This window comes from Paralichthys olivaceus, chromosome 6 (genome assembly GCF_024713975.1).
Source record: "Paralichthys olivaceus isolate ysfri-2021 chromosome 6, ASM2471397v2, whole genome shotgun sequence".
In the NCBI taxonomy this organism is placed as follows: Eukaryota; Metazoa; Chordata; class Actinopteri; order Pleuronectiformes; family Paralichthyidae; genus Paralichthys; species Paralichthys olivaceus.
Window position 1 is genome coordinate 15,183,640 of NC_091098.1, and position 25,457 is coordinate 15,209,096.

The 25,457-nt window shown below is 42.9% G+C and overlaps 2 protein-coding genes across 3 annotated transcripts in view; one reads left to right on the top strand and one right to left on the bottom strand.

The window, feature by feature from the left end:
- Positions 1-841: 841 nt before the first annotated feature.
- Positions 842-3,342, bottom strand: birc5b (baculoviral IAP repeat containing 5b). The gene is made up of 4 exons (XM_020088989.2): positions 3,108-3,342; positions 2,286-2,395; positions 1,143-1,260; positions 842-1,050 (listed from the first exon to the last, which is right to left on the bottom strand). Exons 1-4 carry the CDS (start codon positions 3,231-3,233, stop codon positions 958-960), a joined length of 447 nt encoding a protein of 148 aa, XP_019944548.1. The 5' UTR covers positions 3,234-3,342; the 3' UTR covers positions 842-957.
- A 2,383-nt stretch (positions 3,343-5,725) lies between these two features.
- Positions 5,726-25,457, top strand: part of znf385a (zinc finger protein 385A) — a 60,189-nt gene continuing 40,457 nt past the window's right edge. The window contains exon 1 of one of the 2 annotated variants that reach the window (XM_020088958.2): positions 5,726-6,017. In XM_020088958.2, coding sequence (XP_019944517.1) covers positions 5,897-6,017 — 121 coding nt within the window. In that variant the 5' untranslated portion in view covers positions 5,726-5,896. Of the gene's footprint in view, positions 6,018-12,007; positions 12,720-25,457 lie in introns of those variants that run through there. The other variant, XM_020088960.2, reaches the window with a different exon arrangement.

Here is a 25,457-nt window from a genome sequence, read left to right on the forward strand (position 1 = left end):
TTTATTAGAAATGTTATATCACCTATGAGTATTTTACTTTTTTGGGGCTAAAAATATTTCCTCTTCAATTTGCTCCACAGCGAGTGGATAAAAGAGAATTAAGCAGCTGATCTGGGCTCAGTGGCCAGTGTTACATTAGACATTAATCCAGAACAGTGGAAGGTTGGAGAAGGGAATAACATCTTTTAATCCCACGCTCCATCCAAGCCAACCCTTTCATCGCACACAGGAGAGACTCACTCACACTGAACCCACAACCTGCTCCTGTTTCATAGAAATAAACGTGTTAATCTCAAAACTTTACACCAACTCTGGCAAATAAATGAATGGTAACCCTTTGGTCTTTAAATGCTCAACAAGACCAGTGGAGCATTACACAGTGGAAGGGCTTTCTACTGCATGAGCACCTTTTCTATGCACTTTCCATTGTTAGCTGCAGCATCCTTCAGCGTTTCCTGAATCTCAGGCCTCCTCACTGGGCAAGGCGAGTGTCCTGGTGAGCCCTCAGTGCTCACTGTCCCTCTATATGTAACAGATGTTACTGGGGCAACAGTTGGTATTGAGAGGGAGGGGCTTCAGGCCATCTGTCCAGGGTCAAGGTTTGAAAAGGCCTGGTGGAGATGGTGGCACGTTCAGGAAAATGGTAAGTATTTGGTTGTAAAAGGGGGAATATAGCAAGCATTGTAATCCGGCTCAATGTGCGCTTTCATTTCACACTGCCTTTGTGGAGGTTGTGAGTGTAAGATTAGGAACTCCACGGATTGTCTGGGACGGGAGAAAACTGTGGAGCTTTAAGTGCAAAAGCACCATCTTGTGGTCCAACAAACTACTACAACCAAAGCACCATAGTCCTCAAAACTTTATTGATTTAAACTGGTATTGCATCAAACTACTGAGTGAAGACCACAGGCTCTCTCAACACCCTCAAAATGAGTGAAGCAAAGAAGGTGCAGTTTCTTAAATCTCAGAGTCAAACTGAGATTTAAGCCTCTCAAGCGTTTGGTCGATTTCATCCCGTAAATATGCCATCTTCTTATGACACACTTTCCTCTGGAAAACATAAAAAAGCAGAACGTGAGAAGAAAGCGCAGCACGAGTATTTAATGCTCACTTTATGTCGTATAATCTACATAGACACTTACAAGGAAGACCTTTAGCCTCTTTTTTTCCATGCAATAGAATTCACCCACAGTTAGCTCAGTGAAGTCTTTCTTCATGGTTAAGAATCCACAGTTAGGAGAGCGTTTTACATGTTCAGTCCTGGGCAGGAGAAATAATATATAAAGGTGATTATATAAAAGTGGCACATAAAGAGGAACTATGTTATCTTTTAATAATGCAGTTCACCTTAGCATATAATCCTCTTTAACTAAAATATGCTCCAATCTGGCTGATCAAGACTTAGAAACATCCAAGTGGGAATGTGTGTGGTTCCAGGTTACATTACTGTCACTAATACATAAAGAATGGAACAACCATGCATATAAATATAGTGTCATCCTCAAAGACACCATGCAGACACTTTCAAAGACAATAAAAACCACCAGAGTAAAAGACCAGTCCTATGGTAAACAAATACAGTAATATAAATTAAAGTGCAATATTATAAATCGAACAATGAAGGCATAATAAATGTGCAATTCAGAGGACTGTGCAGATAGTGTCAGGTGTGTAAGCTGCTGCCTGTGAAGAGGAGTTTTACCTTTCATTTTTCTTTCTCTTACACAAAAACAACTGAACGGATTATCACGAAACCTGGTGGGAGGATGTGGTATTTGTCAGGGACGAACCCGTTGGATGTTAGTGCTGATCAAGATAAAGGGTGAATCCAAACCTTTTCTTTTCATTAACTTCTTGAGATGGAGCATTTTTTGACATTTTCCCAATTTTCCTCAAGGAATAATAGATAAATAGATGAAATGTGGTGCAGTTTGAATTAAAGGGGACTGTTTGACCTTGGCAGAGCTCTAGTTACAAAATGAATTCAATAATGATTAATTCATCAGACATTTACCCTTTAGCAAATAGTTTTTAAATATACTTTTAAGCACTGTGGCTTTTATTCACAGGACAGACTAAGTATGAAATGTTGAGAGATAGTGGGGAAGACACGGAGCAAAGGGCTGGGTTAGAACTCAACTTGCAGCAAAGAGGACTCTGGGTGTGGGTAACACTCAGTTCTGAAGCTAAAGCATCAGCATAGTATTCTATATATATATCTATATCTATATGAAGGTAGGTAAGGTAAAGGTGGGGGCCTGGATAAGTTGAGTTGCTTATCTTACCAGGGATCATCATCTGGCTCCCAACCCTCGAGCTCAATCAGACAGAAGAAACAACAGGCGACATCAGGCTCATTCTCACTGGGGCAGTGGATGAACCCAGCCCTGGCCATCTGCAAACAAACAGCAACAGATGCATTAACGTCTGACACAGATTTCTCACATGCTATCAAATAAAAGCCGAGCACTAAATAAAGAAATGTTATGTGCTGATAACTCAATGACAAAGATAATAAGTGTGATAAAAAAAAGAAGGTCAGAGCTGAAGGAGGATGAGTGTTGGTGAGTATTACACCAGAGGTTGATCTCCTTTTAACTTGTGAGGAAGTTATGATCTGGTAACATGGCATATAGCATTGCTCATCAAGTGAGGTGTCAGCAGCTCATCCGTCGTGGCAAGAGCAGGGTGGGCGGAGGGAGGGTCCGTGAAACTGAAACTGTCACCTGCTTAACCGTAAATCACAACCTGTCACAGCCTTGGATAAAAAAGCTGCGGTGCAAAATGGCTGTGAACACAAGGTTGAGGTTTACTTGCTATTAATGATTATTCTCGTAAACCGCAGTCGTGTACTGTGCAGGTTGATGTATAATGGGCTGTATTCTGAAGAGCTGTCTGACATCCTGTTTGAAATGAGAGTCTGACTTCATGCAGACCTGAACTTTAGCGTCTTCCCTGCAGACATATTCTCCTCGATAAAACACACTGTCCTACTGTCAAAACAAACCATCAATCATTAATGTCATTTTCATAATAATTCAACAAATGTTCAGAGGTGTCAAGACTTCTCAGGATGTCTGATACAGCAAACCAAGCGTCCTCCTTACCTTTTCAGGTGTGCAGTTACATTCCTCTCTAAATGGCCAGTCAGCAAAGCTTTGTTCTCGTAAATCGTGACTGTACATGTTGTCATAAAAGCAAAACCTGGAGCTCAGTACGTCTATGCTGGCCATATCTTCAGCGAGAACAGGCTCAACCCAACGTGCATCTAATGTCACAATGGCTCCACACTGGCCCTGCACACTCACACAGGTGATTTCAGTTTTACTGATGGAGCCCTGCTCAGGTTTGAGGTGGGCCGGGCTGCTAATGAGGATGTGAGGTCACCAGACATATCGAGTAGAGGTCTGATCAGGAAGTACAGCAGGGCTGAGCTGCAGTCATGGTTTTCTCTATATCCCAGTTTTGAAAATTAGATTATCTTGGTAGTTTTTCATTTATTTGCATGACACAACAACTGTGGTGCTACATTACATGTTTTCCATGCTGCATGTGTGTTAGTTCCCCCCAAAGAACTACTCTAGATTTTATGTAGGGCATCTGATGAGTTGAAAATATATAACGCGCAGACCTCCGTCAAGGCTGGAACTGCTCACATCAAACACAGGCAAAATATCCATGATAAAACAAGAGAGACAGAAGGAATTAATTCGTGGATCTGCACCAATTTAATGGATCTTCCCTCTCACATATCACACCCTTCTGTTAGGTTTTGCAGTTTTTGCTTAATCTTGCTTAAGGGGTGAAACATAACCTCCTTGGCAGAGGTTACAAAATGAATTTCATCACAATGCACACATCAGGATTTCTTTCTAAATGCTCTCAGATGTGAGGACATTTCTACTTGTATTTTAACTCCAGTCAAGATCTTACAACTCCTTTTTCAATTCAGCAGCGTCTCACAGTCTAATGATGTCCTTTTTGCTGGTCCTTTGAGGAGTAGAGCTGAGGCCTTCATTTTAACAGGGACCGCTTTTAAAGTCTGAGTTGAATTTGACCACACTTGAAAAGATGGAAATGATCTTTAAACTATTAACAACACAACATGAAAAACTCAAAGTTAATTTCATCAAAAATAATTGTTTTGCTTTGGAAATGTTTTCAATCAACAACACCTACTGTAATGAAATATATTCAATCAAAACATGGAACTTGTAATTTCCTCATGCAGGACCTCAATCAATCACTCACTATCACCTTGATTAAACATTTGATCCCCAGATGTTTGAATCTGACCCACTTAAGTTTCATACACTTTCATTTTAGGATAATATAACATTTATCTATTCCAGTCACATCAGACGTTATATGCATTTGTCTCCCTCTGCTGGCAATTGAGAGAAACGTAAGGAAGCTCCTTTCTACTGTATATATGCACATTTGAGTTTAATCCTGTGATGAAATCTCTTTCTTTTAACCTGCACCTTAAACAAAATATAAAACATAAAATATCACATATTGTTCCCACAGTGACAGATAATCAATCAATAACTCAAACTTTATTAGTATAGCACTTTTCCTAGTGCAGTTCAAAGTGCTTCACAATTGACTGATGAGCCAAGAATAGACAAAACAAATAAAATGCTGACAATTAAATACCATAAAAGATACTATGATAATATAATATAAACATTTAAGTACATTATATAGAATAAATAAAAGTCAATAAAGTTAGATGCAATAAGATTAGTATATAGGTGCTCGTATAATGCAGATTTCTAAGAATTAATCACATTTTCCAGCTGAGAGAATATACAAGTAAATGAAGACGCGCTGACCAGAAATCCAGTTGTTCACTTTAATGGTTTGTGGTGTAAACTTAACCAGTGTGTTTATAAGTGTGAGAGACAGCCTTGGTCCACACTGCCCCTGTAACTCTACCCTTCAGGCCCCTCGGTGCTGAAATGTGCTTACAACTGTAAACTGGTGTCCTTTTCCCCATCTAACCTTGTGCCTTTGGGAGAGCAGAGACACAGTGAGTCTCATGTGTTTTCTTTACTCAGCGTGTATGAAACCAAGTAGTCTGCAGCCCTGTGACTGAATTGGACAACGACTGTACATGTGTTGACATTTTTTTTACATAGGCTGCAGATGGCCTGTGTGGTGGGTGGCTGCTCAGACACATGCAGACTAACATCTACTTCTGAATTTCTGCATGTGCCTGTCACTGTTGTCTTTTGACATTTTTCCATACATTGCTCTGTTTTTCTCGGCTTCTGGTGTTTTTCTCAACATTGCTGCACCATAAGTGTGAGGTTTATCTGTTTGCCCTCCTTCATTCCTCACAAGTTTGGTGCAGAACGTGGCCGTCGAGCATGTAGCACCAGTGGAGGTCTTTTGTGGAGTTAAAATGAAGGCCCATTACAGTTATTGACACATGCTTGAGTGTTTGCTTGGTTGGTTTCCCTCTCCTAATGGGTGGACCTCCATGAGAGATTCTCTCTTTCACTACACCTCACTTTCATTCCTTATTCCTTCATTGACATTTGACTCCCTTTCCTTCCCTCCTCACCTCTGACACTCTGCTCTCTCCTTCCCCTGCCCTCATTTATTAAGGTCTGCCACGATTAGCTGCTGGAATCTCCTGCTCCAGCTTTGTTTTCACACAGGGCTGAGAGTGTGAGGGAGAGAGGGCGGGAGGAGATGGGAGGATGTAGAGGAGGGTAGGTGATAGAAGCAATGTGTTTGTGGTCTCTATTTCCACCATGTCCTTCGCATTGCCTTTGTGGGTGTAAGGGTATGTTGTTTGCCTGCGCTGCTACTGGAATCTTTTCGAACAACTGAGGATTGTTGGGGTCATTTTTGTTTTATTGCGTGAAGAGTCCTGGCCACTTTCATGCTGCAGGAAGGAGTTGACACAAGAAGCTGTCCTGACTCAGTTTTCCTGCAGAGGTTCAGAGTTTGGACTCACTCAGTAAAAGTAACAGGACTAGAAGAGCAGTCAATGTGGAACACAGGTAAGAAATCAAACCTATTTAATTTTACTGTGTCTGTCGGCTTCTCTTTCCATTAATCTGGCATTGTCCTTTCATGGGAGCAAGAAAAACCTTCACTGCAATTTTTGTGGTGATTGTTGTTTGATTTTTTTTTATTTTATAAATTTGCACAACTCATTTCAATGAATGATTAGATAAATGCATGTAGGTGCCTGCATGTAAGTTACTGATCTTAACTCTCAGCTTGAATATGTGCTACACTCACTACATGAGTCTGTGGAGCTGACAGCTCCACCTGTCCTCCACTGCCATCACACTAGACTGAACGTATATACACTTTTGAGCAGAGCTGCTCACATCTTGTATGTGAGTGTGTGTGTCCATGTGTGTAACAAATAGCTGCTTGTGTGAGTGTCGGTCATGGTGGTGTGAACCATTTGTAGTTGTTTGAAATAAGTTTAAAAAATGAGACGCTGTTTGATGAGACTAAGTTTTATCGCAGAGGTTGAGATTGATCCCATTTTAATTTTGTCCAATCCGCCACATAAGTCTAGGCTGAGCTTAAAAAATACATGTATCTATGGAGAAGATAATCAGTGTGAATTGCTCTAAAATGCACACATGATTATGGAATGCAATGTGTCAGCCTAAAGTATTTAGTCTAGTTGTTGCAGCATAACAGAAATTATGGGAGCAAAGTCTCAATTTTAGAGCTCGGTGTGTGATTTTATTGTGGTTGGAAAGAAGACGTCCTCTCCTCCAGTGCTGGTGTAAGAATGTCAGGGATGTGTGAGAATGTGACAGTCAACATCAACATTCTCCATCTCTGTAGGAGGTGTGGATTCACAGGACAGGCACACCCACCTGAGTACACACTCCTCTCAGACACACATCCTAATTTTTGTCTTTATCTCTCCTCTAATTCAAACTGTGTACTCCAAGCATGAACATAAACACATGAAAGAAACATTTTAAAGAATGCCTTTGTCTTGCAAAGTTAAAGAAAGCAACAAAAAAAAATTGTTAATCCATCCTCGGATCTGGATCCGCAACACAATTTAGTGGGGTTTTCCCGGGAACACACCACATCCTTCCAGCAAATCTTGTGGTAATCTATCCAGTGATTTTCAAAGTCTTTCTTACAAACAAACAAACATACATAACCTCTCTGGTGAAGGTAATCACACTACTGGCTGAGACTTTAAGAGAAAAGGATTTATTTTACAGTTTATTAACATAAAGAAAGATTTCCTCCTGAAATTTCCGTCAATATTTACAACAAGCAGTTCAAACTGTCTATTAACAGATCGACTAAGAAAAAAATATTACTACTTTTATATTGTATCTTAGGTATTTTGTAGAAAAATCTACTTCTGTCCTCTCACTTATGCAGACTGTCCATAGCATAGCCTCTACTAAGCAACCAAACATTCAAAAACACCAAAGGCCTGTGGGCATCCTGAAGTCTTTCCTGGGGAACAACCAATGCACAGGATATATACTGTTCAGCCTGGTCACATTTCCTGCACATATCTTCACCTGATCAATAGTCTAAATTTAGTGAGATGATTATCCCTCACATTTGCAAACTGATATGCTCAACTGTCAGACTTGCAGGCTCAGGCTGGTTCAAGGGGAATGCAAAGGTCTTTCTGTTCATACTGAGTTGACTTTTTTAATGAAGCCAGTAAATGGGATGTGTGTTATAATAGGCTCATTATTTTATATATTATTGATTATAAAATTATTAGCTCCACCGAGCATTGTATATATATTTTCACCCCTGTCCGTCTGCTTGTTGCTTCATTTGTTTGCAAGTAAGATTATGCGGAAACAACTGAAGGGATCAGATGGGGGATTTGTATTTATGAGTGTGTGCAATTTGGTTCCACATAAAAGTCTCACAAGGGGAATATTTTGAGGTCTGCACTTACTAGGTTACAAGTAACCCAGTATATTTTAATCATATTTGATAGTCTAATAAGCTTTAGTAAATGCTTTGCGAGAGGAGGAACAAGTATGCTGCCTGACTGTTGCCTGGCCCCCTCACCTTTGACCTTTGAAGGCAGTCTCTAAATTCACCACCCCAGTGCCAGGAGACACCCGTAGCAGGATACGTGACCTCGGAGCAGACTCTGTATAAACACAAATCCTTTTTATTACATCATGCACACAGACTCTAGAAGGAGCAAAAAGAGTTAACTAACATTTCTGGAAAGTCCTGCAGGCCACGGACCACAAAATGAAATATGAGCAGAATTTATGATCAACAAAGGCTGCATTCTGACACTTGCCTTTGAGCTGTTGAAGGGACGTGAGTTAGAGTCTGTCTGGCAGATTTCACTGAGTCTAGATTTACCGTGTGATGCAGGAATGAATGAAGAAGACAGATTATAGCATTATATGATTGGTGGCATCTGATGTACTCGCTCCCTCAGGTGTGATAAACCCTCACGGACTAATACTGCATATCATCTTTACAAGTCCCTCCACATTTGACCTTCTGCACTAGGGCTCTGTGCACTTCGCCCAATTTACAATTCTGCAAATAAGAACATTTTCGCTAACAATATTGGCAACAGCAGCTTTGTCAACGTTTTTGTGTCGGCTACACAGCTTTCTGCTTGAGTAAGGCATTTCAGATTCAGTCTGACAGGTCATTAATACTACACCAGCTGCCTCACGGCTCTTTGGTTCCCTACATGTTATGACATGGCGCTAGGAGTCTATATGTTTTATTCATTTTTCATTACGGAACTTCCCATGTAATAATAGAGTCACTCACACTGGAATGCGTTGAGAGATTTCTAATGTTCACTTATAAGGAATGATAATCTTGTGTTGACAGGTTTGCTCCAGTAGAGGGCAGCATAGATTAACTAATAATCAGTCTGTGTGGATGAACAATTGTATTAAAGGTCCAGTGTAAGATTTAGGTGAAAGGGATCTATTAGCAGAAAGTGAGGCCGCCATGTTTTTTGCAGTAGCCCAACTGGACAAACTTTTGGGTTTGTATGACAACTGAAGGTTTCCATAGATTTTCTTTCATGTTTGGAAGGGGAGAGTGAGACGAGGGGTATTCAACAGCAACATGCAACTTCACCACTAGATATCACTAAATTCTACACACTGAACCTTTAACTACATTATGGGAGCTCAAAAACTTTGTCCTCATCCTATACGGTAGCCCTGATGTGCAAGACAATAAAGAATTGGACAAAACATTATGACAAAATTGAAACTTAATCAAAAAAACATGAAAGCAAGAATTAAAGGAAAAACAACTCCTATTTATTTGAAGACAATGCTTTGTGACAGTTTCCCCTCAGAGGTATTGCATCATTCTCATTATTTAGATAATGAACACATCAAACAAACTGAACCTGTTTGACTCAATCTCTTTCTCTTATATATCATCTGTTCAAAAAATCTTTTTGTGTTGTTACTGAAAAACTGTCTGAAAAGCACTTTACTTTACGTGTCCTTGATGTCTCGATATTTTCCTGTGATTTTTTAAAGCTATAAAAGTAATGATGTATGCCGACAGTTGTGAATGGAAAATAGAATGATCAACCTCCAGTTTATTAACTTTTGTACAAGTTTTTGGTCAAAGGACTGCAGGTTAGATGAATATGCAAAATTAGAAAAGTACCCAGCATACAGTTAAACATATATGGATGATAATAAAAGAAGCAGTTGAATGGGGAAATTCTTATATATACTTAGAGTTGGTCCTGGATTACACATTCACTCAAACCTTTCCTCGGAAATTATTTTGAAATTATGGACCTGCAAAATAAAGCTTCACCTTGCATTTTATTTGTTCCGTTGCTTTTAAAGTGCAATTTGTAAGTGAAGTACTTTTAGAAATGAAAGTGGATGGCAAATGAAATACATTCAACCCTTAAGATTTACTCAGCAATACCTTCCCATGGAGGTGACAGAGGTCGGCGCATCATCTTTACAATGATCAGTAGCCAGTGGCAAACAAAGGAACCTAAACACCAAATATCCTTCCCTCCTCTCTCTCGCATCCTCCTGTTTCTCCTCATCACCCTTCAGTTCACATACCTGTCCAGAAGTGACATCTGTCATCCCCTCTGGTGGCCCTGCCTCCTCTCCTCCTCTGGCCTCTCATCCCTCCTTCTTCTTTCCTATACGAATGATACAGGATCCCCCTGCTCCGATTCCACCCTCTCATCATGACACCCATTAAAGTGGCGCTGGGCCCTGGGCCCCCGTTGGCCCGACAGCACATTAGCACTCGGCCCATTGAACGCCAACAAGGACCGGCTCTGAATTATTGATACCAACACAACTAATGAGGAAACCCTATCTCAGCTCTTTTGCTGACACACAAACGCACACACACATGCACGTTGAAGGACTGGCATGCACTGGTGATAACTATTGTACTATGCTATGTGTCCCATTTTTAAAAACTACAGACATGATGTGTGTTTGATCCAAGGACTCACTGGGTTGAATTCCTTCTCTCATCTGGTTTGGCCCACATCTTCCACATCGTTCTTAGTTCATTATTCATCACATGTGATAAACTATACTCTGTTTTTGATCTTGGTTGGTGGTTGTGAGTGCAGGATGATTTTTGTGCACCTCACTGTAGCTAAGAGCTGCCATATGCTCTATAATACCAGCAGCTTTTCATCAGTGGATTTTTTTTAATACAATCTGTAAGAATTTGTGTGGCCCCCTAAGTCTGCCGGTGTTTACATACAATGAATTAAATGTGTTCAACTGAGCTGCTGTGCACAGAGGTACTGGAGGTGTCAGCCAGCCTCCTTAGTATTCACTCCAACACCCTGTGACTCACTGCCTCAGCCTGAGAGCGTGAGAAGGGTGGGGGGGTAGAGATAGAAAGGAAAAAGAGAAGGATAGAGCAGGACAAGAGGAGGTACTGTGAACATCAGGCAGCGTTCTCCCCCCCATAGCCCCAGGCTCACGTGTTTGTATCTATGTGTTTGCAAGCATGCCTGCCCAAGGGGATTAATTTTTTGACAGCTTTGTTAAGCCTTCTCTTAAGCGCCGAGCTTCTCAATAACATTGTGGCTGTGTGATTTTCAAAAGGTCTCTCTCGCTCTCTCTCTTCCTCTCGCTCTGTAGCTTCCCTGTGATTCCTCTTTACAGGGGGAACTAGAGAGAGAAGCAGAGAGGCTCTTGGACATGACAGCAGACGTTGTTTGAGTGGCTTCTCGGCGTGAAGGAAGTGGACCATGAGAAGCTGGCTGTGAAGCCCCTCTTTAATTAGTGACTGCATTGCCCTGGTCAACTGTTAAATTCTCCGCAGACCTTCTTCTCCTGTGCCTGTGTGCATCTCTGTATTCCATCCTCCCGGTTGTCTCTTCCTGTCACTCCACGTCTCTTCATCCCTCTGTCAGTTTGTATTTAGTTTAATCTCTGCCCCTCCTTCTCTTGCTTCCTCTGCTCTGTCGCTTTCTATTTCATGTCTCCTCTCTTGCTTGCCACCCCCCCCCAACACACACACACACACACACACACACACACACACACACACTCCCTGCTCCAATCCCAGTCTAAATTCCATCCCTTTGACGAACACACAGATGCTGATAAAATGTGTAACCTTGCCTGGGCAGGTTAAGAGATGGGGGGAGAGAAGGGAGGGAGAGACAGAGTCACACAGATAAAAGGTTAATCCTTTAACAAGTCCACATACACGTGGAGTCAAAGGACAGCGAGGGGGGGGGGGGGGGGGGGGGGGGCGGCGTGGCAGACAACAAATGCAATAAACAGGTCTGACAATCAGGGGAAGGAGGGTGAGGAGAATGTGGGGGAAAGAGAGGGAGAAGTCGTGGTTGGTAGAGGCGGCATTTTTCAGTCAAGCTCTCTCTCTCCTTCATGACTTCCACTCTGCATGATGACAAGTGTTTGCTGCTGCTCCCATTGGTCGAGGCCGCCACCAATCGGAGCAGAGGCATGTAAGGTGCCTTTAGGTTATACCCAACCCCAAAAACAAGGAGCAGGGAGAGAGAGAGAGAGAGAGAGAGAGAGAGAGAGAGCCAGGGTGAGAAAGTGAGTGTGTGTTTTACAGAGAGACCAAAGCAGGCGCCGACTTGACAGAGCACTGAAGACCTTCCCTCTGAAGCTCCCAGTGAGATGATACATCTGAGGAGAAACTGCATGTCAGCTGTTTGTTGGAGACCACTGCAATTCCTCCTGGCTGCTGTGGAGAAGAAGATATTGGCTGTGTAGCCTCCCCCTGTGATTGGCTGTCACACTTTAGGCTCCCCCTCCTCTCTCTGACTCCCCACTTCTCCCTCTCTCCCTTTCTCTCTCTCTCTCTCTCTCTATCACAACCCTGTGCTTCTCACCCCCTACATTCTGTCCTCAGGCTTTACCTGAGCCACAACTGCAGAAGCTCTGGACCCCCCCTCCTCCTCCACACACACATACACACACACACACACTCGCTCTCTCTTTCTCTCTCCCTCACCCACACACAGAAACTGCTTTTCACCTGGAGAGGACAGGCGCTAGGGACGACATGTGCAGCAGCAGCAGCAGTCTTTCCTCACATCCAGTGCTGCCTCTCTGAGTTGCCTCTTTTTGGAGAGTGGGGAGAGGAACTCTGAAAAGAGAATTTGGAGCCATTGTCCCTTGGAAAAAGCAGGAGAGACAGGGGCAGTGAGGGATCTCTTGTCAACCCAGGGATACCAAAGGCAACACACAGCATGATTTTAGGTGAGTTGTGGCTTTTTTTTTGGGTTGATGGAACTTTTTAAAGGTCACTCATGTTCTCGGATCACTCATCCTTATTGTTGACCAGCAGCACCTCTTCATTAGTGGCGTGCACTGCTTGGTTTCCATGCAACACAGACATCCGTCAATATTGAGCACTGGCTGGGATGAACCCTTAAATCATGGTTAGTGTGTGTAATTGCTGTAATTGTATGCCATTGATGGGGCAGGTGTGAGTGATGACAGGGAAGGTCAAAGTGGACTGTATCATTATGGGCTGTTTGGTCACATGACCAGGCTCCACCATTCTCACATCCTGCTTCCAGAGCTGTAGTGACAAATATGGGTTCACAACAACGTATTGGTGACCATTGGAATGCAGATGTGTACAAATACTTGACAGGGACTTAATGATGCACATTTGTATTTCTTTACCTAGTTTCTCTGCACACTTCTCCTCTATCCATCCTAATCAGCGATGAGCAACAAGGTCATCACACAAGTGTCCTTAGTTAAATAAAACAAAAAGATTCAGTCCTCTGCTCGCTGCATATAGCTTTGAGTTATTCTACAGGGTTGAGCTGTTCTGAGTCAGCCGGCGCTTTCTTCTTTAGTATTCTGCTCTCATATTGGCCATGTCTGAGAGAGAGGGGATTCTGTGTGGTCTCTACAAAGTCAGCCTGTAAATTCACACAGACGACGGGAGCTTTGCATCTATGTCCACTGATTGTGGATGCAGGGATATGATAGCAACAACGTGTGTGTTTGTGTGTGTGTGTGTTTGTTCACCAAGCAACGCAGTGTGTGTGTGTGTGTGTGTCAGCTTGTGAAAGTCTTCTAATTCGTGTAATGTGCCTGGGAGACTTGTGTGTGGCTACTGTGCGTGCATTTGTTTAAAGTGTGTAATTGTTGTTATGGGCTCGGCGAGAGGCCACTTTGTTTTAACGCATGCCTGGACTGATTCAGGCGCTGCTCCGGCTCCTCTGCTCTCCCGGCAGGCATGTTTTTCAAGCAGACATCTCTAATGATTATAGGGAGTCGTGTAGTCTGAGATGCGCGAGTTTGACATATTGAAGAAACTCCCGTGAGCGAAAGGCTCGAAGCAAGTTATCAAAGTTCATGCTGAACAGTGACAGTGAACTTTTGCACTTTCTCCAGTTTATCTTTTGTTTTATACGGAGATTTCTGTCTGTTTGTGTTGATGCCTGGGTTACATTTCCAGGTAATGCGGCCGGTCAAAAGCAAAAACAGTTTCCTCTGTTCAGCCCCAGTTAGCAGTTAGGCAAGCACTGTCTTGATCAGCTCGCAGGTGGTAGAAGCTCTCGTAAATGATTTTTGGTCATGACATGTTAGCGACAGCTTTAACCCTGAGCTGCAGCTGTAGCATGGTAACAAACATTGGGTAAACTCGCTCATCGGAGCAATGGTTTAAGTGTAGGTTAGTTATAACCGTGGGTCTATTCCAATTGTGGTAGGAGTAATAAAACACGGAATTTGACTAGGGATGTGCAGTATCATGTTTTCAGCCTTTGCTGTCTGTGTCACTTCACTGCACGGCAGACATGTACAGCAGTCTGAGTGGTGTTTAAACAGCGATAATGTAGCTGTAGCTCAGAAATGCCAAATCCATGTTTTTCATCACTTCTAATGGTGTGTAGACATCTTGTCTCCACACACACACGGTTTAAAAAGCTGACCCAGGCTCCTCCTTATTATTAAGTTGTCAGTCAGATAGGTATCTTCTATTATTTCTGTCTGAAAATTTAGTTTTTTTGCAGCCTCTAACATTCTGCTCTATTTGCATGATGATGTGGCAGCTGAGCGATTTGACATTTCTGGTTTCTTCCCCCTGCAAAGGGTAATGTCATTGTAATGACCTTTACAATTCTGGCGCTGGCTGATCTGGACCTCCAATCAGCAAATTTACTGATTCGCCTCGCGGATATAAATCTGCTAGGTTGTGATAATGTACCTCTGACAAATGGCGATATATGTCATCAAAAAAAACAAAAAAACGTGAAATAGGAATGCCGTGCTTATGCCAGAACACACCGCATGCATCACTAGCTGTGTCTGTATGGCTATTAGTCGTTTCCTATGCGGTGTTTTGTTTGACCTTGAGCAAACAACCGTTCCTCATGCTGCTCCGTCCTTGATATTGTATTCCCAAATCCATGATAACTAGCTGTGTCTGCAATCCATGGCCCTGGCAGAGGTCTTTGGCCACTGTGATAGTGATGACAGTCCTGATGCTGATAATGGCATGGTGTGGTTGTGCTGTACAGAGTGCTCTACACAAAGCCGCGGGCAGCCAGCTTTGCTCTGCCCGACATGGGCTCTGCACCAAGTTAGGGGTATGGGGCTGCTGCTGCGGTTGTGTGTGTGTTTGCCTATTTAACTGTGACTGTGTGTCATCTGGACAGAGAACAGAGCAAAGCGGAACAATGGTGAGCTGATAGAGAACATGATCACTGGGCTCCTGTAGGTGTAGAACCTCTCGATACACTGTGGCGTCATTGTGGCCAGCCGCCATGTTAAAAAAGACTCTGCTTCCAGCCTGCTGATGCCCGGAGGGGAGCTCCTGTAGTGATGTCCTCTCGCTGTCACCCAAAATGCTGCATGATGAGCGTTCCTGGGACACTCCATTCTGTTAGCTCCATCTCAACGTGTTTCGCGAAGTCTCAGTCACAACTGGTTCATGTTCGAATGTTGTTCGGCGGCTCATCTGACCTGTCTGTTTGAGTCAGAGATGACCTCCACAGCTCAGGGCCACGCGGTCTATCTGTCTCTTTGTCTTTGTGTTTGCAATCCGGCCTCATCTGTCTTCATAAAGTGTGTCTCTCTGTTGACCTGTCTGCATAGCTATTGCTCATTCCATACACCGAGCTCCTCTCCACCCCCCCCTCCCTGTGACTGCCCGCACAAGCTCACCTGGTTCTAGAGGTCAGCTCGAACAAGCACCTTAGAATGTGTCTTTGTGCAGATCAGCAGTTTTTTCCCCCCTCTATTTTCTCTGTGACCGCCTTGCTCTTTTGGTTTATGTCAAACTGACACAGTAATTATAACTTCTTAATGAGCCAGATATTTGGTATGCATAGTACACTCAGTCCCTTTAGGCTTCTTTGCATATCCAAGATATAACTGGAACGACTCATTGCAGCGAAAACTTGAGGATTCTGCAGTGAAACATGCTAAACAATCATTGCATTGCTACTTCCTGATGCTTTGGAAAAACCAAGATATTAACTGTCAAGTTAACCTTTAAATGATACATTACTCTGCGATCTCAGTTGGATGTTCTGTTATTTAAAGGTGCAGTGTGTAGAATTTAGTGACAGCTGCCAATAAATCCCTTTCACCTAAATCTCACACACTGAACCTTTAAGTTAGAATTTAAAAATGCAGTAAATAAGATGCTTCTTTTTACAGGCGATTATTTGTTGAAATCCTCTTCATGTATAGACACATAAAGTTGTCCTGGCCCATGCATGATTGTAATGAACATGACCAATCATCTCATTTGAAGCAAAGGAAATGATTTGCTGGTGTAACTGTCTGTCACTAGCTGTCCTGCCTGCCTCGGAGAGACGATAGCAAGAAGTTAGTGATCAAGTCACGTCTTCTAGCAGCTCTTTACTCTGTATGCTGTGTCTGGATTTATATATGTTGAAAGGTAGATGAAGCAGAAGTGGCTGCTCTCTTTCTCCTCTCTTATCTTTCTGTACATCTACAAAGGACTCGAGTCAAAAAGCCACTATAACAGGTCTCTTTTCCTTTGCTTCCTGCCTTCCCCTGCTCTTCTCTATTGCTCCATTTGTTTATGCTGGAGTGACTCTGTGTCAGCAGGTTGTCAATATTGTCTGTAAGAGACTCTAATAAATAGGCCTGTTATTGGACTGGTGGGAAGAGAACCCATTGTGTCTGTGAGTGCGTCTGTGTAGTTGTACGTGTGTGTGTAGGCGATCAGTGTGTGTAGCACCGCAGAGGGGCGGGAGGTGGAGGTGTCTGTTCCCCTTACTCCCACTGCTTCACTGGCCTCGCTGCAGTGCCCTCTGTCAATGACCATTCATTAAAAGCAAAGGCCACAGCGACACAAGAGTACGCACAGTTTCAATTTGTGAGTGATGAGGTCTTTTCATTTTTCCTTTTTTTACTCAGAACACACACTGAATGTCACCATGATGCAGCTCTTCAGTACATGAATACATAAAAAATGTGGGCTTAAGTTTACATGCTCACCAGTGCCGGCACCTGCCACCGCCAGCAGCTCAGCACTGTTGCTCCGTGAAGCGCAAAAATGCACCTGTGCGTGATTATGGTGTCACATTAGTGCATTCACCAAGGAAGCCTGGCTGACTTCTTTCTGGGAATCCTGGGGCTACAAGACACCTGGGAGTTGAAGCCTGGAAAATGTTCTGTATGCTTCAACAGTCGCTCTGATCACAAAGTGGAAAGACGCACAGATGATTCTTCACACTGCAGCTCTCTAGGGTTTACAAAGTGCCACTGTTGCCTTTATCATGAAGAGTATTTAGTTTTATCTCCTTTTCTTTTGCAAACAACTACACTTTTACTCAAATCCTGAACCTTTTGATATCTTGATTGGGAATTATAAATCCTTTTGATTTATATTTATGTTCATGCTGAACTTTTGATCTTTGCTTGGTTATTAGCAATGCACTAACGTGTCCACGGCCATCTTGAGATAGTTAGGACAGAATGTCTTAGTATTCTGTTTAAATACAAATAAGAGTTATTATGTTTGCTGTTCATTATAATGATATAACAGTTGAATAATTATTCTGTTAAGGGAATTTGGGGACTCAATCTAAACCAGATCCCAACAATGTATACTGACAAAATGTATATCAGAGCCTGATGGATTTTTCAGATATATTGATTGATGTATATATATATTTAAAAAATCTGGTCTGTAATTAAGAGATTATTTTAAGAAAACTTTATTATAAGTAACTATGAACAAAGAAAACATAAATAGCAGATGACAACAGAATATCTAGGATTTGAATTAAGAAAATTACCAACTATATCATGTAATTGTAAACATCATTGCACATCTTAGCAATATGTCTGTAAAAGGCTTAAATCGGCTGATACTATTGGCAACAAATATATTGATCGGGTTGTATTGTACATGTCATACAAGTGCACCTATTCTATAATGGAGAAACATATCACCTATTGCTTAAAAACAACCATTCTTGGCTACTTTTAAAAGGTCGATTGCATTTAAAATGTTTGAAATCAAACACAGCCCTCTGCTGCTTCAGTGCTCGGAAAAGAAGAATGTCATCTCCCTCTGTTTTCACATATGAAACATGTGAGTGACAATTAATGCCTGATCCAGTCTTTGTGTTTTCTCTTTGACAATCATGCTCATCAAAAGTAAAAACTCCAAACAATTTCATCGATCAACTAATGCGATAATTCAGTAACAGTGTTGAGAGGTGCTTGATTAACAATTTCCCGAACAGCAGCCAAGCATAAAAAGGTTGAGCAAAACTAACGTTTGGCGGCGATGGATGTTGCATTAATCATGCCTGCTCTATTTCTGTGTGCTCGGTGGAGAAGATCGGTAGCAGAGGAGGGGGAGAGAGAGAGAAAGGCAGACATAAAATGGAGTGAAAAGTGTCCTCATGAAAGAGAATTACCTCCATCCAGCTCTGGGGGGGGGGGATTCCTCTGAGAGATAGGGTTTCACACAAAGACCAAAAGAGAAATCAATTCTCCTTGAGATGCAGCAAGGTCAATTCATAGGGGCATGGCTGTAGAGGAGGAAGCTGGAGGGGAGGAGGAGGAGGAGGAGGAAGTTGATGAAGCAACCAAAGAATGGGAGAGGGGGGCTGAGTGAATAGTGTAGGAGGAGAAAGACTTAAGGGAGCGTTGAAGGGATAAAGTCAGAGAGGAAATGAGCAAACGGCTAGATGAGGAAGACTAAATATGTGGTGAGCGGGGGGAGACGATTTTTCAGTTCAAGCCAGCCTATGGGGAGAAATTGATGCTTCCTTACTGACTGGATGCATTGAACTGTAGTCTCTGTGTATCATCTGACTCATGCAGAGAGGAATTGTGAGCTGTGTATCTGACACACTGTTGGGCATGTCATCCTACAGCCCTGCATGAACTTCACTTATAGCCACAAGGACGTCTCCTCACTCTGTGACCTCATCCACCCAAACAGCTCGGGCTTTACTAATAATGATAATAATAATAATACATTTTATTTCAAAGGCGCCTTACTGTCACCCAAGGACACCGTACATAGTTAAAACCAAAAAAGCGAAACATTAAAAAGAAATATATTAAAATAGAGTCATTAAAAGTATACATCATAACACATTAAAACCGAATAAAATTTCACAGTGACATGAGGTGGGTTTAGATGGAGAAGGCAATTTTAAACAGATGGGTTTTGAGTGATGACTTAAATTGTGAGAGTGAGGTAATGTTTCGCATGACGGGTGGCAGAGAATTCCAGAGCTTGGGAGCAGAGCGGCTGAAAGCTCTGCTCCCCATGGTGGTGAGACGGGCAGAGGGGACAGACAGGTGAATAGAAGAAGATGATCTGAGGGACTGAGACGGAGTGACAACATGAAGTAGATCTGAGAGGTATGTTGGGGCAAGATTATGGATGGCCTTGAAGGTAGCGCAGGGTTAGCCAGGCACACAGACTCAACGAATAATACTTTTGCTTCCAAGAAGCCTTGAGCTTGCTTTTAATCCTTAAAGTTACATGAACAGCTCAAAATAGCTTAAATCTCCACCCTCAACCTTCCCCCAGCCATCAAAATCTGCTCCAAGTGTTTTAATGGTTTCTATAACAGCTGATGAGATGCAGAAAGTGCATGGTGATTAAAAAGGAGGCAGCAGGCTGAGGTCAGACCTGCCCCTTGTGGCACGTTGCCCATTGACGGCGACTGTAAGAGTATCTCTTTTAGTTCTGTGTTGGATGCGAGCCGGGGAGTTCTCTCTCTAGCAGGTAGTTACGGGATCCGCGCGACGCAGGGCTTAGTGCAGGCGTCTGGTATGCACACCTGTCTCCACACAAGTTCTTCCCTGAACAAGCGGCCCTACCCCTGAGAGAGGAAGGGAACGTGGGGAGGAGAAGGGGCTCTGCCAGGACCTGCACCACAGCTCCCTGCCCCTGCCTAGGGGCAGTGCGGGGGAGGAGAAAGGGAGGATCAGGAGGTTGAGGTGCCAGAGGTGTGGATTAGAAGACTACAGGAGTAACCTGGTATCTGAGGTCATCCATTTACAGTGTGTTACTAAGTCTATACCTTGTAGCTGGTGTCAAATTTTGGCATTTGGTTTCCTTTCATGAAAAACACATTTATTTGAATAATTTTCTTTGGTGTATAAAGATTAAAGCATTGGTCGGTAACCAGGACGGAATTCTCAAATCTCAAATCTCCTGCTGACAGCTTCTCCCTGCAGCGTCTGTTATCGGATACACGGATGAATATACTCTTTCTTATATGTTCAACACAGTCTCAGTTAACATGGAGACTCCGACAGTGGCTGTTAGTTCAAGAGAGCACTGATGAAATGTAACACATGGATATGCAGAGAGAAAGGATGGAAACAAGCATTTCCATTTAATTAGCATGGTCAGGATCGGTGCGAATGGCCTGGACGAGACAGGACGAAACAACTTCACATTATGTTCTCCACATCTGAATAATGCTGGTTAATGTTTGGGCTTGTAATTGGTTTGCTTATTAATTTAGCATCAGGGTATTGACAGCATTTCAAGCACAAGAGGACCGAGCACATGTTGTAACGGCAGTGTTTCTGCCTCCACCCTAAATTTTCTCATTTGCTCCAGTGATAGCTTGTGTAAATGTGAGAGATTGTATTTACAGTAGCACCGAAGATGGTTTTTGTCTCTGTGCTGCGCCAATAATCACCAGCCAGCCACTGCTACAAATCTTCATTAAAGGATTAGCTGGCAGGGAGACAGCTTGTGTTCCTTTGCTTTTACTGGTGGCTGTGAATCCAGTGCTTTCAGCCCTGGTCTCACACCACATGCACACTGACTCTTTATTTGTGCCTTTGTGTTTGTCTCACTCTGTCCTCCTCTTGTCATCTCATTCTATCTCTGTGTTTGTCCCGCATATGTTTAAATCTGCATCTACATCATGCTCACACATGCTGTCAGTTTGTTCCCTTGAGGTGCATCAGCAGCCCGGTGGGCACTCATACTCAAGACAGAACAAATTAAGGTCACAGCAGGGAGAGCCGAGGCAGTGAAGGACAACATGATCTGCCAAGTGTATCTGTGTGTAATGTGCACACACACACACACAGACATATATATATATATATATTGCCTCTTGCGACCTCTAATCATTGGCACGACTCCAGAGAGCTCTACTGTCAAATGACTCTGGTCCTGCTCAAAGGAAAACTGACCCTCATTGCCCCATTTTGCAGGATAAAAGGAGCCAGAAAACAACTAGAAAACAGAGCGATGATTGCTCTTTTGAAGGCTCTTTGATATCACCTGATGAAGACCACAGGATTAAATTCCCTCTTGTTCCTGCTGGGAGCGTTGTGACTCATCTCGGGCTGTTGTCGGCCCATCAGCGCTTCTCTGATACCCAAGGGCTCCTGTTCACACACCTTGGTGGTGAATATACACAGAAGCCACAGACACACTGCTAAAGCAAACTTTACTTGTCTCTTTGACGTCTATGGATAGAAAGGCTAAAGCTATATGTTAAAGGCTGGTCCCGATGGGGTCCAGAGGCCTCATCTCTGCCACCCTGAGCCTGAGACCTCCCCTGAAGGGCAGTATCGTATTCTGCCTGACTGTGCGCGCCTGTGTAATCCATAGCTGCAGGGAGGGTGACCTTCACAGCAGGCAGCCTCACAGCAGCCTGCGACACAGGCACTCAAGAGGACAGGCTGGACACGGGGGCAGGACACGGCAGTTCTCCGCACGTCTGCATGTGATTCTCTTTCTCGTGCAACTGCCATAATGAATATGTAACTGTACTTTTCCTAAAGGCTGTTTTAATTCCCAAAAGAAAAAAAAAAACCATCCATTTAATCTTCTGTAGTCATTCCCATTTTTAATATCATGTCATTCTAACAAGGTTGGACTTGAAACATCTTTGATGTCTATCATTTTATGTGCTGCAGGATCTAATGGAGTAAAGCACAATATAAAATAAAAAAAACAACTAACACTGACTCATTTCTGTCTTTTATCTGCAATTGGAATGGTTACAATTGGCATTTACTCCCAGGTTAAATGACTCTGCAGTAGACTCAGGTTTTTATCGCCTCCGGCTCCGATCAGCAGTGATGGAAACGTGACACTCAGGTGAACACGCAAATTTGGCAAAACAGTGAAGTGAGAGTGCTCCTCTTTGGTGCATTTGTGACGTCAAACATGACCAACCGGGGGAAAACAGACAAACTCCTCTACTGGCAGTGGGAAAGGAGCCAGTCACTTTAAGTGGGTATACCTGCGACTTTTGGTGTAAAAGATTTATCAGTGAAAGTCCTATCTTTTGCCGCTTAATGGCAAGTGGCCGTTCCTGCTGTTCGCTCTGTGTCTTGGAGAAAGATGCTATTTGCTATTTTTTTCAATATTTGCTGTTTGCATCCAGTGCACCATGCTGCCTGAAGTAATGATGAGACCAGAGGCAGAAAAAGTTATTGACAGTTATGTGAGTAGATGATGCAGCCAAATAAGTTCCCGCTCATGAATGATGCATGTCCCCACCGGCTCTGATGGAGAAAGAGAGCAAAGCTGGATGACAGCTGGGTGCTGTGTGTGCATGGTGCAGAACAAGGTAAGACTCTTTATGGTATAGTCCGACACTCTCTCTTCCTCTCCCTCACCCTCTCTCTTTTTTTCTCTCTCCCTTCATTTCTTTCTTTTCCTCCCTCCATAAAATACACACAATTTAAGGGCCTCTCAGTGGAGACGTTCCCCTCTTGGGTCTGCATTGCCACACAGTGACCTCAAAATTGTCTGCTCCTATGCTCCATCTCTCCCTCCCTGGCGTTCCTCCATAGCTTTCCCCCTTGCTCTGTCATCCTTTGACTCCCTCTCTCTCTTTCTCCGTCTCTCTTTTAGCATCTCTGTCTCACTGAGCCCCCTCTATTTTCGTCAGAAACAATCACTGTATTTTCCGACTCACTGCCCCGTGCTGCCGCAGTCTGAGACTCTGATAGCAGGAGAGAGGAAAAGAGGGATGAGCGTAAAGGGGGGGGGGGGGGGCGTGGGACGTGCAACACGCAGGGCAGGAACAGGAAAGGCGACATAACGGTTTGTTGTCATCGGCACTGTAGCGTCACATCTGTCTGTCCCTTTAGCAGACTGTGTGGGTGTGCTATTTGTCGATGGCATGAGGCCACTGACACCACAGTGACACCACGGTGGCAGTGGCTTAAAGCACACATGCACACAGACTTGTAAAAGCATGCAAACTGCATATACAGACTTCATCACTGCTCCTGAGGGGAGACGCTTTAAGTTGCTGCCACAATGCTTATGGTTATTTGGCTTTGAGTGCTAGCGTACCCGGAATAAGAGCTCCACAAGTAAGGCCAGGAATATAAATTCTATCCACGACCATAAGAAATCTTTGTCAGAGCTGTGGTCAAATCTAAATCTAAATTAGCTCCAAGAATTACAGTTGCAGCCTTTGATTTACACATGCCATATATCACGGTATTTCAGAATAGAAGCAACTGGGCAAACAGGGAGGGGCGAGATGGAAGTGAAGACTGCAGTCTGCGTTTTTTTCCTGTGGCTGTTTGTATTGTTGCAGATATAAACCAGTCCCGCAGCTGATCCACTTCTGACACATTCACAAACACACACATATATACATATGTCAGCATTGGCCTTAGGGGTTGCATCAATATTCATTGGATCTGAAACTCTGACTTGTCCCATTTGCTTGGTCCAAGACAGACAAGGGAGGGTATTACTTGGAGGATAATTGCTAGTGATAAACTACCTCTTCAGACGCTGCTACATTGATTTGGACAGAGCATTTGTGTAACGGAAAGTAACAGTGATAGATTTCAACACTTTGTAGATGGACCCAGCAAGCATTTGAATAAAACATTGCTCATGCACAATATTGTTGGGGAAAGCCATTAACGCTCCGATTAGTTAGAAAGTGGCTAATGCAGACAGCCGGTGTGTAAAGCTGTGTGTCTGTACACCACTCAAACAAACACATCAATCTGACTAACAGTGTGTGTCAACATGCTCCATGATTACCATTCTAATCCCAGAGCAGCTCACAGGAGACCACAGGAGATCATTACCGGCAGACAATAGACTCATACTCACATGTGGAGTTCATTTTCCCACAAACACTGATATTCTCCATTTTACAGGCCATTTGTAAAATTGTGTTTTTGACAATCAGCATAATGTAAATGGCTGCTGAAACTCCTGTTGTGCTTTGCTCTCACATGTACACACACGAGCGTGCACACACACAAACAACACATCTCAGCGGTAGCTATTCAGGCACCAATTTTATAGCACTTCAGCAGTAATGTCATGTAAATGTATTGAGAGTGTTGGAGATTTCATGGTGTGTTAGTGGAGCAAGCAGCGCCTGGAGGGTAGTGAGGAGGACTATGATGTGTGTGTGTTCATGAATGTGTGTTTGTACATTTTTGCAGGGTACATTGTGTTCAGGTGCTCTGCGTCTGAGTCAAGACCCCCTCAGTTTGTGCCATTTAATTTTTTAATGTTAAATAGAGGCATACATGAAGGTGAGAAATGGGACAGGACAGCTGTGTGGTAGTGGGGTGGGGGGGTTGTCCTGAAGATATGTGAGTGAATTTCAATAGACCTGTTTTTAAAAAGTATATAATCTTAAGTGACAGAAGTGACCATGTGTTGCTATGTGGCTTCTGCATCTGATGTGAAAACATGTCATCATGAAAAGTATAGGTCATTGTTGTTTCTGAAGATGCTTTCGTAATTTTCAGCTTTTAAGACAAAAATTGATCTTGATTATCTTTGGGACGGCGGCAATTCAGGAGATAGAGCGGGTGGTCCACTTATCAGAGGGTCGCTGGTCAGACTACCCCATTTTGTGTGCAATGTCCTTTGGCAAGATACTGAACCCAACATTTCGTTTGATAGAGACGTTGCTAGATGCAAAAGAAAAGAGTTTTATAATTACAAATCATTGACTAGATATTCCACCAGTTTTTGTGGCAAAGGTAAAGCTGAAATATTAAAAATACAACATATGGTAACACTGTATAAAACATGCATGTTGAATTCATGGACAATAGTAAAAGTAAAAATAGCTTATACCCATATGGGCTCCCAAAAATTCTTTGTGATCTTAAACGGTTGCAATTTTTGATTACTAAATAAAATGCTCTTCTTCTTTCATTGAATACGATCATTTTCAGGGCATTTCTCTTGTTGGTGACAAGCACTATAAGGTTTCTTAGATTTACTGTGGGTCAAGCACATTAAGCACTTGGCCACTATATTTCTTTAAAACTAAATTATACTTAGAAATCCACATTTACTTTTACAAAGCTCGTTCTCTGCATTCAACCGCTGCAGCAATTTTCACTGGAAAGGAGCAAAGGAAGGAAGTTAATTGTTAGTTTGTCAGGGCTTTATGAGTGTGAGACGACCCAAAATAACATAAATCCACACATTCATACCAGAGAGCTACTCCAGCAGAGTAGTTCTGAAATAGCTGAAAATAACTC

Bases quoted from the DNA above. Each gene is read 5' to 3' on its own strand.
- birc5b (XM_020088989.2), bottom strand. From the start codon at position 3,233: ATGGCCAGCATAGACGTACTGAGCTCCAGGTTTTGCTTTTATGACAAC. The intron at 2,396-3,107 runs GTAAGGAGGACG...GTTTGTTTGCAG, and splicing joins GTAACTGCACACCTGAAAAG to ATGGCCAGGGCTGGGTTCAT. The intron at 1,051-1,142 runs GTAAGTGTCTAT...TATGTTTTCCAG, and splicing joins AGAGGCTAAAGGTCTTCCTT to AGGAAAGTGTGTCATAAGAA.